Genomic DNA, 14,978 nt, shown 5'->3' with positions numbered 1-14,978 from the left:
ACGAAGCCGCCGTCGGTCTGCTAAGCGAAACGCATCATCATGTAGCCTAAATGCGTGGCCGGGTTCGACTGTGAATGCTTTCTTACCAATGATGGTGTGCAGCAGCCCGCGATATCCACCTTCGCAACCTGCACGTCAGTCCATGCCCCGGTTGCCTTCGAATTGAAGTTCGGTAAAGCGGTTGCTGCGTCTGTCATGCCCGCGCACGGACGGGCAGGCAAAGGATATCTTGGTACAGTGTATATTGATGCAGGTCGCATGCGACGCAGTAGACTGATATGCCCTCCGGCAACGAATCGCTTTGGAATGGCGACGATGATCGAAATCGGTACGAACTCTCGCAACCACCACAAAAGATTCCAGGTACGACCCATGTAAAGTCTATCCCAGCTGACTTCTCCACTGCTTGACTACCCTAGCTTCCCGGGTTTCCCCAGCCCAGGTATATCTGAACTGCTTTCACGAGCGGCCAGTCATGAGACCAGAGCTGACCTCTTGGTCAACTGGGAATCTTTGTTCTTGCTTAATGGTAGCACCTCTGTCTTTGCGTCCCAGGAATTCAGCTCTTACTCAGTCCGGCTGCATGTTCTGTGACTATTCCACCGAGCAGGCCTCTTTATTGAATTCTTTTGTTCAATCGTACCATAGATGTGATGCCCGTTGACCCTCAGGCTCAATGTTGCAATACCTGCAAAATGGCACCATCAGACCCTCATCGGTGGACATACACAGACTATGTGTGTTTCCTACGGAGCCATGGCTTCCACAACCTCGCCTGCCTTGACGAATATCTGCAGTGGGGAGTGGACGCAATTCGAAACCCCAGTATTCAACGGCCTCAGCGCTCAACAGCAATCCTCCTGGAATTCGGAACGACAAGCTTCAGGACATCTGATCTTTCGGACGCCACGAAACTCAGGGTACTTTTGAAGGAGTGGACTAAGAAGCCCTCAGGGAATGCCCCGGCACAACCGCCATCTGGTGTCCATGGTCGCATCGTTATGGTCAACAACATCAGCCCTGAAATGATCGACAGTCTTGGGGGCCTGCTCAACATTGAGCCCGCATTTTTCGCTTCTCATCTTGCCGATCATGGCATTGGAGGCATCGGAGAGGTTGACACTACTTCTCCGTTGGCGTCGCAGAATCTGCGTCATCAAAATCAATTCTTTACCATTGAATATCCGTGTGTCTTTGTTCCGATCAATTGCGGAAAGGACGTTGACCTCGACAAGCTCTATTGTAAGTGGAACTATCGTCGACGGGTTGAGATATGCTTGAAGCACGGTAAACAGAAGGTAGCTCTGGCTCGTCGGAAGATATCCTTCTATATGAAGAAATCCCTTGATTCATGGTTATGTACGTGATCCTCTAGGCTGATGTTAGACGACAAAATTCACCGGCCTACTTTCCACGCAAGAGCAAAGCTGACCGTTGATCAGGTATTGTTCTCGTGGATCCTCCAATGACACATTTCACCCTTGGCCTTGAATCCATGTTTGGGACATTCTCTCCTACCCAGCGCCTTGATGTAGCAGGCTATCAAGGCGGTTATCTGGATTTCATCGAACACAAACCACCCCCTACTAAAGACGAGCACGACTACCGGGAATGCGGTCCACGACGGATGTGCCCCAACCCATTCGACGACCTCTGTCGACACTGGCAGATATTGGCTCGCGATGGTGTCATCGGGCCGGCTGAGAAGAATGTTCTCACCATCATGAGACCGGCATTTCAAATCGCTGCGAGTGAATGCAGCAACTTCTTCGACTACATCCGCTCCACGCTAGAAAGCCAGCACATCTCGACCGCTCTGTCAACCGATTCGTCTAAGATGAAGAGGATCCTCGACAAGTGCATATCTTTGGACTCCATGTTGAGTCGATATAAACCGATACTCACTCGCATCAAGTCCTACGTTAGCAAGGACACGGACCTGACCGAGGATTACCGCAGTCTTCTGATCGACTTGCACCACTACCGTGCGGAGTGTGACTCCCAGATGCAGCACATTCTCGCCGTTTCACAGTGTCAGGACACCGGATCCCTCGTTTCCATTGAAAGTGAATCTATCCGTCAAGCCGACTATTCGCGGTACCTCACAATCATAGCCTTGTTATACGCCCCCTTTGCGCTCGCCTGCGCCATTTTCAGCATGCCGCACGATTTTGCCCCTGCCGCACACTACCTCTACGGATTTTTGCCTGCCACTGCCGGTGTCGCTCTCGTGTTCTTGTTTCTGGTTCTCCCCGAAGCGAGAGATCCCCTGCCGAGCCTAAAGGCCGCTTTATGTGGTGGGCTAACCAGGAAGAAATTGCTTGCCAAAACAAGCACCCGCAGCGTACCATCAGTGGTAAATGAGAAACAATACACCGAGGATGTCTGATTTGAAGCAATGCCCTATTATCAAAGAGTTCGAGCGAAACTTGTGTTGATTGTTACGAGTGCCCTTCTTCCAGTGTGATCTCCAATGCTGGCAACCGGAATGGCCGCCTCCTGGCGTTAAGCACACTAAGGACAATGTATTCAGGTTGATCTCAACGCAACATAAACCTGTGTGATGAAACCGGTTCTGTGGGTGTGGTTGTGGTTGGGCGGGGAAAATCTGAGAGAGGTCTAAACGACAGCAATGCGGCTGACTTCAGACGAACATATCTCACTCAGAGATGACCTAATCGGACAAAGCGTTGGCAAAGCTCGGCTGATTGGACGCCCTCGGAAGAGCTCTGGGATCTTACAGAGTCTCAACATCGAGGTGCATCCACCCATGTGCCATGTGGCTATCAAAAAGCCATGTATACCAGGACAAGAATGGCACTCCCGGGCGGATATTTTTCGACGGCCACTTTATCTAAATTTACAGCGGACTACAGGCCGCGACAAGGATCTTACAGTACTTATGGCTTCGATGTCTGTCAGAAGCAGACAATGATATCCACGAGTCTTTCTGAAGCGGTTTATAGTCCACCTGCGCTTTAGCGTTTTGGATTTGGCCACTAGTGGTCCCTTAAAGCCTCGTATGTATCAAGCACTCTAATACATGGTCGAGGAAGCGAAGTTTACATGTCGCAGCTGTAGACTGTTGGTAAGTAACCTGTCGTCATCTGTAACCTAATCAGTGCTTAATATCCGTGTGGTGCGGAGTTGTAGAGGCGAGGCTGGACTCCGACACAGCCCGTTTGACGCCCCAGCCACCGAACCAGCCACCATCGATTATCAGGGTGAATCCAATCATTCCATCCAGGCCTCGACTTTTGAGCCTTACTTCAGCTTAACAACCTCTTCAATGGCAGTTAATGGCGCCTCTCCACGTCGTGACAGGAGCCATGTCACCGGTGAAGGCGAACGGTGAAGTGCGTCCGTTTGTAGCCCGGTTTGACATTCGGCTGCTTGTACTCTCTACATGAGCACGTCTCATGGATTCTATACTCACCATTTGGTATCAACTGACCGTGCAATCTTCTCCGGACTGACTTGACAGCTTTTCGCCCGATATGTCCTTCAGTGGACGGACGCCTGAGTCGCTTCTTCCACGGTCAGACTCAAAAAATCCGGCAACCACGTGTAGAGGGATCACCTCGACAGGACGGCCGTGTCGGCGAGCGCTCGCCTCCACATCCCCAAGGGATTCGCCCGCCCCTTCGCCCAATCGCGGCGTCGGTGTGCTTGCAGTTCTTGACCAAGAACATGCGGCAGCGTTCTATTGCTGGCAACATAAAGACCAGGCGGAGCAGCTGGCCGCGAAAAATGATCGAAAGACCACAAGTCTCCATCCCCTGAAGGAGAAATCGAGTATCGATACACTCGTGGAGCGAGTCGGAATCTTGAACTTGGATGAGGATATTCTCGACCAGCAGAAGCGGCATCGACGACATCACCGCCATGGCGGCGGTCCTGGTAACAGCCACGGCCCCAGTCGTCGAGAGACGTTGCCTTCGGGTTGGAATGAGATGCAAAGCCCTCTGATGAGTGTGCCTGAGGAGGTTGTACGACGTAACCCACGTCCACGTCCCCGTCCACCTCCACCTCCACCTCCACGGTCTAATGTCAAGTTCTCTTGGGCTTGTTGCATACGAGCCGATGACGACGATGAAGACCTGCCTCCTCCTGCAAGGGTGAGATCTGCTAGAGCCAGACGTCCACCCAAAGAATTCCATGCCCCTAGGCTGGAAATGCAGCAGGCCCACGACAAACTGTACATGACTTCGATTCCGCAGTCACTGCCGGTCAAACCTACACCACCGAGACCAACAGCGTTAGTAGCATCATCCTCCAGTCCCACTCACTCTCAAACACAAACCTTTCTCTCGATCATCCCGCCCCATCTCTCGCCGCAGGCCACTTCCCTCTTACTGTCTGAGCTATCACGACCCATTTCACCATCCGATGAAGCCGGGTACATCTACATATTCTGGTTAACCCCTGAGACCGACGTATCCAAGCCTGACGACGAGACGGCATCAGCATTGTTAGACGATGATGACGACGACATCTCACGAACCACGGCTTCCGCTGCACGGACAAACCAGACACTAACACGATATGCCTCTGTTCGACATACCAATACCTCATCTCCATCTTCTCGGTCTCGAGCTCAACCAGTTGCGCAGCGCACAATCACCCTCAAAATCGGTCGCGCCTCAAATGTCCACCGCCGCATGTCCCAATGGACCAAACAGTGCGGACAGAACATTACGCTGATTCGCTTTTATCCGTACACAGGCTCATCTGGCCACGGCAGAAGTGGTGTTTCTCCGGCGAGAAAAGTCCCCCACGTCCACCGTGTCGAGCGACTCATTCATCTCGAGCTGGCTGAGAAGCGCGTGGTCAAGACTGAGTGCGAGCAGTGTGGACGAGAGCATAGGGAATGGTTTGAGATCGAGGCCACGAGGGCCGGACTGAAGGCTGTAGATGAAGTCGTCAGACGGTGGGTGGCATGGGCGGAACGTCAGTAGCTAGCTAAGCATACAGTATATGCTGGCTCTTTACAGGACCTAGCACTCTCAGAGGCATTGCTTTGGTGCTGCAGTGGTAGTTCTTTGACATTTGATCTACCATTTCTTTTCTTTTTCCGCCATGACTGACGAGCATGAATGGGGCCATGCGTTGAAATGATACAGACATAGACAAAGCATTACTGAGTGGAGAGAATGGATATACAATGTGTTGTGAGCTCGATTGTAGCAACCAGCATACGAGTATGGGATGGAAGTCATGATATGAATATAAATATATTAATTTGAATCCACGCCCACAAGTCCGCAAATACAGTGATCAAACGTATACCAAAGACCAATATTCGGTGTTGTAGACTATGTCCAGAATACGGCTTGTGACTTGCAGGTGCTCATCATGGCTTCGCCTCTGAAACGCAGGTCTAGTCGCGAGCCGTGATCAGAATACCTCTGTACTACAAGAGGGAGAAAGCCAGCGGCGGCTGTGTTACGTTTTCAGGGGCATCATCGCCGGTAAGTTCGTAGTACCCGGGCGTGGTGGAGCCAGGCGCTCCACAATAAAACCTTACGCACAAATCTGTGATGATATGCCAAACTAGCTAAATTTTCACCAAGAACAAGCCTCCAGACCAGCTCAGGTCAAACGGCTCGTTTCGGGAATGTGGTCTAATGGTATGACGTTTCCTTAGCATCAATCGATCAATCTCGATTGGAAAAGGTTCGGGGTTCGATTCCCTGCATTTCCATTTCTCTTTTTGATTTTTCGCAAATTTTATTCCATAGGGATTGGTTTCTTTTTCTTGCTCGGCTGTCTGATATCATACATGCACCTCGTTGGCATGCATGTATGAATTGTGTTTTTGTTTGGGGAGAGCTTGAGCACCGGGTTCCCTATATAAAAAATCATATGTGTCTCGGCGCCAGACTGAGAGATGGGCACGTCTACTCTGCCATGGAGTAGGTACTGTACTATGTATGTGCCTGTTAGTATTCAGGGAACCTGTTCGAACCCGTTTTCCAAAGGAATATGCTTCAGTGGTAACACGGTGCGCCGGAGCGAAAGGTTACAAATACTACGGTCGTGAGCAATGTCGAGAGTAAAAAGGCAGAAGCGACTGTATGGTAACAAGTGTCCGGCAACATGCAAAGCCTCCTTGACAGCAATATAGAGGAACTGGTACACTGGGAGATGGTCCTGACATTTTTAGATTTAGGTCTTCGGAAATTCTGGCTTCTGTTCTAACACTTTGGGTTTGTGGGAACAACATCTGTCCACCGCATCGAAGTCTGGAGCCTCCAAGACCGGACATATTCCTAGAATATCAACCCAAGGTTGAACTTTCCCCGTCGCAACCATTCCGTTTACTGTCAGAGCGCAGTGTCCGTTCCAATCAAGCAGTGACGGCGTCCTGTTCGACAGGCTTTCCCACCTACCTGAGAGACCGCTGCGTTGCACCAGACGTGGTGCATAATTCTTACAGAAGACTGAACAGGTGAAATATACCTCAGTAAGCAAGCCTACCATATCTTGTATGCTGCCATACTTCAATGCCACCATGTTAGCCCGAATGCGAAGACCCAGGCATCTGAACAGTGCTCGCTGCAGTGGAGAAATCTGCGCATTTCTGAGGCTTCTGATGGCGATGGGAGAGATGCAGTCTGTTTCAGGTCTCAGATCCGCGTAGGAGGCTCGTAGGACGTCCGAGCCGGCAGGACATTCTTCGGCAACTACCACTGTAGAGGACACCGCCACGTGTACGTGAGACGCAGGGGAAATTGATTTGAAGCCAACGTTACATATTGGGCAGAGTTTGAGAAAAAGTTGCGCATATATGTGGATGAGGTATATATCGACGGTGTTGAATGGCGGGCCAGTTGAGTGTCGTGTGCCACTGGCACGGCTTTTTGTCTGCTCGGAGAATTTTCTGGAGACATGGATTGGACCCCTTTTTTTCTTTGGCACTACACTGCAGGCAACGTCGTCTTTGGCCGCTGCCAGGCACTGACCTGCGGTAGTGGAGGCTCGCGCTTTATCGATGCGCACTAGAGGGACCTGGGCGAAGAAAATCGGAACGCAACTGGCATCAGGTGGTTCCCCTAAGGCACAATAAGTTAGATGTTAGAGACCCTGAAGCCTTAATTAACATCGGGCCTCCCCGGCTCTAAGGTTGGGCTGAGCGGCTCAAGTTTGCCAGCACCGGCGATTTGTTGGTGGGTTAAGTAAGGTGTCGGCGATTCCCCTAACTTACGCACCGTACTAAGTATATAGTTAGGGATCTTTAGGGCCTTGAGGCTTGAAGCTCGTCCCTCGATCGAGCAGCAACAGCCCACCGCAGAGACCCTGTTTGGCTGTTTTGGGGCGCCGGTGTCTGCTAGAGCTGCGCCATCATGATTCTTCAGGTAAAAGCAACGTCATGCATCCAACAACTGATGTGGGCGGTGGGTTTCACTTTCAGGTTGGCTGTGTTATTTTTTGGAGCAATCTGACTTGCCATCGTCACAATTCCCACAGAACTAAACTGCTGTTGTGCCAGTGTCCGAACCCCAGACCCTGTGCCTGCCGTGCTTGCCTGCCTGCGTGTCTGCGTGTGTGTGTGTGTGTGTGTATGTGTGTGCATGCAACATCACACGTCCATCACCGCTACTGCTACTGCTACTGCCAGTGCTGTACGTCCATCGCTACTGCTTCGTTCAGGCTCTTTCCTTTTTTCTTCTGCAACTTTCAATTCTCAGCCCTGCACGAACTCGACTTTCTACCTCGAAACCATGAACAGGACATCATCAGCATCGCCAGCCTCACATCTTCCTTATAGTGCATGATATCGACGCCATTGGTGCTATTTCATACATCCACGACCTCGGCTTTCAGGCCCGTCACATCATAGTGTATTCAACTGGATTATATTCTCTCGCTTGAGGTTCTGTTACGTTTTCGACGCTCCTTCGTCCTAGCGACGGTCTCTCCTCTCCAGTCACCCCAGCCAGCTTTTCGATCGGCGCGGCTGTACCGCCTCGGCACACATGGCTCCGCGCTCCCCAACCCAGGCATTCGACCCCAGCCCGGCCATAGAGCACGACCCCGGCAACTTCTCTCCTCTCAACCAGACCGAAGCGATGCCTGTTCCTCCTGTCAGTGGCAGTCAGGTCGTCCCTAAGGGGGTTCGATTCTCAGATGTTCCCACGACAGTGCCTCAGGGCCGACACTCTATAGCCACAACCAATGTGCCTCTGCTCCCCTCGGTGTCGTCGGCCAGTCAGTTACCGAAGCATGGTTTCCAGATCCCGAGTTCGGTGTCTGAAATAGACATCACCGCTTACATGGAACAATGTCGAGTATGGAACACGCAGCTGAGAGAATCACATGAAGCGGAGCGAAAAGCGTGGGACATAGAAAGAACTGCGCTCAAAGCCCGCATCGCGGAGCTGGAAAGGAAATTGAATAGGACTAGGGATCCCAAGAGGAGGTCGAGCAACGATTCTTCCAGTGCCAGCCTGCATTCTTTTCGCTCAGATTTACACTACTTTGGCACCGATGGCACTCACCGATCCCGACTTACTTCTGAGCCGGCCCACGCACCACCTCCGGTTTGGAAAGGCCCTGAGAGCACTCCCCCCGTCACGCGTGTTTTCTCTCGTGACGATGATGTGGCTCATCTGCCCAGTATCTCGGAAACTGAACCGCTTCAATCGCAGTCGAAGGAAATCTCCCCGACCACCAGTGGGCAGGAGAATGTACCCGTACCGATTGAGCAAGTTGACAATACTTTGGATGGTATCACTCTCAAGTCTGCCGCATTGACCTCTTCCTTTGACACCGGAATCACCAGTCCGCAGTTTGCAACTCCTGTTCATTCACCACCGGCGCAACCTGAGGAAGGCACAGAGGGGCTCCTGCAGGTTGATCTGAAGAATCTGGTGTCTCCCCTGGACGAAAAGTTGAAGATGCATGCCGGTCACACGCCAATGGCCTTTGATGGGACTTTGTCGTCTGGTGTTGAGACTACAGACAATTTGACTCCCAAGCAGGAGCAGCCATTTGCGCCAGCTCCTACTGCACGACCCCCGCTTCGCCCAACTGAAGCATCTGATTCATACTTCTCATTTACCTCTGCTGCCAATGAACCAGAGGCCGACACCCAGCAAACTATCCCGGAAGCACAAGAACCGGAGCAGAATCCAATCTACGAGTCTGAGGACGACCCTGCTCTCAAGGGTCCGCTAATGCTGGATCCTGGCGCTAAAACTGAGGCGGCTAGTACTTTCCTCCATATCGTGGATGAAAAGCTGGTGGAGTTGGTGCATGATACCAAAGAGGATTCTGAGGCCAGTGAACAGAAACAAGCAGCAGAGTCATCACCAGCACCGGCGCAGGAGGAAGCAGACGATGACATGCCGAGATTGAGGATCAGGAACAGTACCAATTTTGGCAGTGCTTGGGGTGGAGATATGCCGGGGCGTATCTAAAAGTTTCTTTTGGCATTGGGTTCTATTAGCGACCACGGCAGCGGAGTTTAAAAGGATAAGAGATCCCTCGCTTCTCAGTGGCCACAAGAGAGAACGCCTTGTTTCAATGATAAAAGACAGGTTACTGGTCATTTATACCGATGAATATCGTCTCGTTTCGCCTTTTGTAGTGACGAGGTTGGTTTGGCCCTTCAAGCAGTGATGCAATGGTGCTGGACAGTCTCGAGTCAGTTGCGTGGTTAGTCCGGTTTCGTCACACTGTAACACTGAACTGGAGCAACTCAGCTCCAACATTGTAGGATACAGTCCCAAACGAGAACACAGGAAGAAAGAACTATCCAGATGTGAAGTTGGTCCCGCCCCAAGATCAGTCTAGAGACAGTTTTGCCAATCTTGCAGACGACTGGGCTTCAAGGTCCCTCATCCGTAGGAGCGCTTTATCTGAAGAATGCGGTTGGTTCAAGTCTCGCGCCGAGTCTGGGTACAATGGGAACTACGAGGTTATACAGTGTACAATGTTGTACGTTGTGTAGGTATTGCCCCTTCGATGGTCCTATATGACACTAATCTCAGAGGAGACTAGCGCGGGAGACTTCAACATCGAGGTCGACTTCGCACCTTCGACTTCAAGTTGTTGGACATCTGAAGAACTCACAAAGTCCAAACGAGCAACAAAGCTATGATGCTGACAATCTCGGGGGCCTGGCATCACGCGCCCGAGCTTGTGGATAACCGGCTTTTGATACAGGAAGGTCCTGATACGGCCACTAGCATTATAATATCTGTTTTTATCTCTGCCCATGATAGACCCTGCTCAATATGATCTCGCTTCGCGCACTGATTTCGAAGAATTCCGGATCAGACTGCTACTCATCTAACTAACGAATTACCATCAAGCCAACATGACTCGAACGACGCGTTCCATTCAGTGTATATTCCCTTATACCTTCGTACTGTTTACACTGTGAGTGTTTGCTGAGCAGCCTTTTTAAGTGGTCCAAAATTGGGCGAGGACTGGACAGGAGAGAGCGAAACTAGCAATAAAGGGATGGTGCCTTCAGAGGAGCGGGATTCCCTGCAACGCCTTTGAGCCTGGCATTGCCAAGTGACTTGGCAACCTCTTTGAGACTCTTGGACTTTTCTTAGACGCTTCATCTGGTCCATAGGTTACGGAAACACCCTGGTCCATCGTCTGCTACCGGTCCACCCCCTGGGATGGCCAGTACGAGACAGCCTTGCCATGTCTTCGTTCGACACCGGTGGAGAGTCTTTCGCCTTGGCTGTCAGGTACCACTTGGCGCCCGTAGACAAGCGCATGCTTGTGTGCGGCTTCGCTGGGCTTGTCAACAAGTACAGCTGTACTTTGTCCATCGTGACAAGGATCTCGCTGGAGACTATTGAACGAACTGGATGCCGCTTCTCACAAGCTTGAGCCTTAAGTGGGATCTGCCGCCTCGACCATCTTCGTTTATTTCTTTGGGTCTCGCAACGTATGAAAGAACCACTGCATACAAGCGCCATGGACTGCTTTCTCGAGCGTTTCAAGGCTGAGGCAGAACACTACTGGAACAAGCGAGGAACTTGGCGCCCCCGTTGTTGATCGAGTCCCCATGGAGCGGAGACTGGCCTGGCCACTATGCTGCTTTGCGTCGGTAGGATGATAAAGACAATAGTGTCTCCGGCCTGGAGGAGCACTGAAGTATCAGACCATCTTCTCGTTCCCTCTCTGTACTGTGTCTGTTGCCTGGTGCTTGCTTCGTCGTCGTCCTTGTTTGCACCAATCATTTTGTGGTTCTCGATCTTGCTATATTTCGACAGCTATATTTTCTTTCGCAATGTTCTCCGCGTTTCTCGTGTCTTTTACAATCTTCACGACAGCCTGGTGTTGTCCCAAACACGATAATTACCAATCACATCACCCGCACCTCGGCCGAAGACAAGTCAGGATCGACGTCGGACGAGCACCCAAGGACTGGGACTACGACCACTCTGCCGACTGGCATACGATCAAACCTGGTTGGTGGACTTCCATAACCCAAGTCACCCGGTCTTTCTGACATTTTTCTGTTGCATAGAGTATCACCTATGCCAGTCCGGAACTCACCAATCGCCCATCAACATCGCTGGCCAAGCACTCGCGCAGCAGCAACATCAACCAACGTTTGAAGGATACAAGAACGAAGTTATTGCCGGCAACTTCTTCAATTGGCAGTTCGCACCGGCATTCACGCCACACCACGCCGAGGGAGACGTCACGCAACTGCCCAGCATGAAGTTCGACGGCCGCGACGTCTTCCTCACGGGCTGGCACATCCACGCTCCGTCGGAGCATCTTGTGGATGGCCGGCGGAGTCGGGCAGAAATCCACATGGTCCACGTCACAGAGGAAGACGAGGAGGCTGCAGTGGTTGGAATCCGGGTGGGAGTAGGCCCTGCAGAGTCGGAATCGGCCTTTATCAAACAGCTGGGGCCCATGGTGCATTTCAACGATACCTCGCAGGTCGAGGGTCTGCAGGTCAACGTCCGTCTCGCCATTGAAGAGGTCGGCGGTCTCCAGGAGTATTGGACCTACAAGGGCAGTTTGACCACCCCGCCTTGTAGCGAGGGTCTGCGTTGGTTTATACCTAAGCAAGAGCTGCTGGTTAGTGAGGCCCAGATGGTTGAGATTCTTGCTGCCAGTAGGTTCTCGCACCGCGTGACGCAGGAGGTTTGGCTGCACGATATAAATCTTTGATGGAAATGGAAACGAAAGCGGAGACTAGTATGTCCGGGGTACAGTACTAGTTTGCGTGGTGGCAGCAGTACCTTGAACTGCTTCCGATGGACGTAGCGGGCATTGTGTTTATTCCTACTGCCCGGAAGCAGCGCTTGCGGCATGGTCAATCAATGTGGAAAAGGGAAATTCACCGAAATGGTAGGGTGCCACCATGCCATTTGCATGGAGATATCTACATTATCATTAAACAAGAACGCAAACGCTACGCTGGAAAACGCCGGCCCATTTCCTTTGCGGGCTCGCGACAAACCGCATCCCATAGATCTCTGTTGCTCAAAACACACTAACGCAGGCAGATGAGGCTCGCAGTTACACCGATCATACCACAAAGCCAAGGTAGCTGTGAAATATCCCACAGCATCATGGCACTCGACTTGACAACCTTGAAAAGCCCCATTCGCATTGATGCCCGTGCAACAACAATGGGCTTTCCGTCAAGATAACTGGATCAATTCACTCGGCGAGGCCAATCTTCTCTTTTGGCAGAATAGCAAATACCGTGCCCAGGACTGCCAAGACAGTGCAGATGATGAGGAGGCACCAATCCAAAACCCGTTCCAGTAGGCTAATGCCCTTATCTTCGCTGCTGAAGATCTTCAGGTAGAAACTCACGGGCATGATGATGCAGATGGTGAAACAAAACGCCGAACCCATCAATGCCATGATGCTGTCAAAATCCGGAAACCCAATTGAAACCCCCAGCGGGATGAGATTAACCATGATGGCAACAGCGGTGCGCCCGGCACGGTGTTTCCAGTTTCTCTGACTGTGCAACCGTGCTTTGGGATCCATTTCACGCAGATCAATACGGAACTTCTTGTTCAACGTGTCCATGATCGGGCGATTAGACAGGGGGATCTTGGTGACAGGGATAATGCAAATCAGCACCACCAACAGGACGGAGAGTGCATGTGGATAAGAAGTGTCGCGGAGGATGTTTGATGTAACTTCATCCCGTACATGGTCGCCAAACATCAAGTAACCCAGGACGCCCATGGACACATCCAGCCCGTAGGTGAAGATGTAAGTATGTTTGACGGCGCGGCCGTATTTTTGTGGATGCCGCATGTCTCGGTAGATGGCAGGGAAAACGCTGTGTCCGCCCCATGGAGCCATGAATAGCCCCAAGCTGAGAGGCAAGGTCTTCCAGTTTGCTGGGAAGGCGTAGGTTTTGGCCACCTCTCGTAACGACCCTGGACTATGGGGTTTGATCAAGCCATCGACGAAGACGATGATGAGGATGCCAAAGCAGCAAAATATCCCAATCACACTGGTGATGCTCAGGGTTCTGAACGGGACAAAGTTCAACGGGATTAGACCAATGGCAAGAAGAGCCTTCCACTCGTTCACGCCTACAGCTGGGACTAGCGAGTTCATGCTGTCACCGAACAGGATGATGAGGGCGACATTGGCCGCTGTGAGCTCGAGAATGAACAATGTTTCCACAAAGTTTCGGCCCCAGGTATCAAATGCAAGAAAGGCAATATCTCCATACGTGGTTGATCCAGTGTTAGTGTCCAAACATTTCGCAAGGAGCTTTGCGGTGTAAGCGGTGGATATGGCGGCAAGGGTGAGTAAAAGGAGGCCAAGGACCCAACCAGAATATTTGATACCGAGTGGGAGAGCCAGAATGCCCACACCAATTAGAACGTTCGTGGAGTTGAAGACGGTCATTGGAACCGTGGATTCGCCCACTGTACGTGTGATGATCTCACCATCAGGCAGAACCTCCCGCTCAAGCTCTCTATGTGGTTCGTCCTTGAAATCTTCCGGATGTTCTCTTGCTCGTCTGTTGGTTTCTTCTTGCTCGGCAATGAGGATCGATGCGCGTCGCCGTGCAGCGGGCGTCAACCTTGATGATATGCTCCCATAGCTGGTCCCGAGCTGGGAAGCAAGCAACGGCCCGGACGATGGCGATTCAACGGTGTACTTGTGTATCTCATGGTTGTCACCAGGTAGCAACCGTGACTCTTCCGTCGGTTCCTCCGTTTCCCCTTGATCGTCCTGCAGCGCTTCCTCGTTCCCCTGCTGTATGTGATATGCGTTCAATTGCTGCCTCAAAAGTGATCTATTTTGCTGAGCCGTACTTGGTTCGGGATGTTCTTCGCCAGCTTCTTCATCACCTGGAGCACTGATTGAGTTTCTCCGAACCGGTGTTATCTCTCGGAACCCAGCAGCTCTTTGAAGCGATTTGGCAAAATTGTCTATGCTGTTTGGCCCTCCCATATGCCGCAGACTGTCGAATCTCTTGGATATCGAAGATGTCCGCCTCAACCCGGGAGTGTTGTCGTCCGAATCCCGGCCTTGCCAGTGGTGAGCAGGTGGAGTAGAAGGGGAGAATGCAGCCTGCTGTTCATTCTCGGGAACCGAGCCAAGGGAGCCGAAGGAAGAAGCGCGTCCATGTTCGTAGGCATCCCAGCTCGTCGGGGGAGCATGTCTGTTCCGCTGGCTCATAGTTCTCGCCGGATCGATACTGTGACAACAAGAGATCGAAACACGTCTGGTACTGGGATTCAGAGCATAATCAAAGCAGCTGTATCAATTGGTATTTAGCAACACACAACGAGGGAGCTGATCCCCAGCAGACAACCGTATGAGAGGAAAATTTCAGTAGCAATGGAAATGTCTACTAGTACCTAGGTAGACAGGGCAGACCATGGAGGCAATCCAGATCTTGCAGAGGTCATAACCGATGTAGGCAGGGCAATCCATGGCGGAGATGATGTTACCAGGCATGCGATAGGCGCAAGGGGGACGCGATGTTGATAGCAGCGGGGAAA

The 14,978-nt window shown here is 51.7% G+C and overlaps 5 protein-coding genes across 5 annotated transcripts; 4 read left to right on the top strand and 1 right to left on the bottom strand.

Annotated features, from left to right (window-relative positions):
• Positions 1-653: 653 nt before the first annotated feature.
• Positions 654-2,389, top strand: HMPREF1120_04750 (uncharacterized protein; the record flags this gene model as incomplete). Its single annotated transcript, XM_009158888.1, has 2 exons — positions 654-1,359; positions 1,443-2,389. The coding sequence occupies 2 exons, from the start codon at positions 654-656 to the stop codon at positions 2,387-2,389; spliced, it is 1,653 nt and encodes a 550-aa protein (XP_009157136.1).
• A 1,108-nt stretch (positions 2,390-3,497) lies between these two features.
• Positions 3,498-4,958, top strand: HMPREF1120_04749 (uncharacterized protein; the record flags this gene model as incomplete). Its single annotated transcript, XM_009158887.1, has 1 exon — positions 3,498-4,958. The coding sequence occupies one exon, from the start codon at positions 3,498-3,500 to the stop codon at positions 4,956-4,958; it is 1,461 nt and encodes a 486-aa protein (XP_009157135.1).
• A 3,021-nt stretch (positions 4,959-7,979) lies between these two features.
• On the top strand, positions 7,980-9,422 carry HMPREF1120_04748 (uncharacterized protein; the record flags this gene model as incomplete). Its single annotated transcript, XM_009158886.1, has 1 exon — positions 7,980-9,422. The coding sequence occupies one exon, from the start codon at positions 7,980-7,982 to the stop codon at positions 9,420-9,422; it is 1,443 nt and encodes a 480-aa protein (XP_009157134.1).
• A 1,835-nt stretch (positions 9,423-11,257) lies between these two features.
• Positions 11,258-12,156, top strand: HMPREF1120_04747 (carbonic anhydrase; the record flags this gene model as incomplete). The annotated part of the gene is made up of 2 exons (XM_009158885.1): positions 11,258-11,438; positions 11,498-12,156. The coding sequence occupies 2 exons, from the start codon at positions 11,258-11,260 to the stop codon at positions 12,154-12,156; spliced, it is 840 nt and encodes a 279-aa protein (XP_009157133.1).
• HMPREF1120_04746 (uncharacterized protein) lies at positions 12,068-14,949 on the bottom strand. Its single transcript, XM_009158884.1, has one exon. The coding sequence runs from the start codon at positions 14,650-14,652 to the stop codon at positions 12,652-12,654; it is 2,001 nt and encodes a 666-aa protein (XP_009157132.1). The 5' UTR covers positions 14,653-14,949; the 3' UTR covers positions 12,068-12,651.
• Between the last annotated feature and the right edge of the window lie 29 nt (positions 14,950-14,978).

This window comes from Exophiala dermatitidis (assembly GCF_000230625.1).
Source record: "Exophiala dermatitidis NIH/UT8656 unplaced genomic scaffold supercont1.4, whole genome shotgun sequence".
In the NCBI taxonomy this organism is placed as follows: Eukaryota; Fungi; Ascomycota; class Eurotiomycetes; order Chaetothyriales; family Herpotrichiellaceae; genus Exophiala; species Exophiala dermatitidis.
This window is presented reverse-complemented; position numbering and strand designations above follow the sequence as displayed.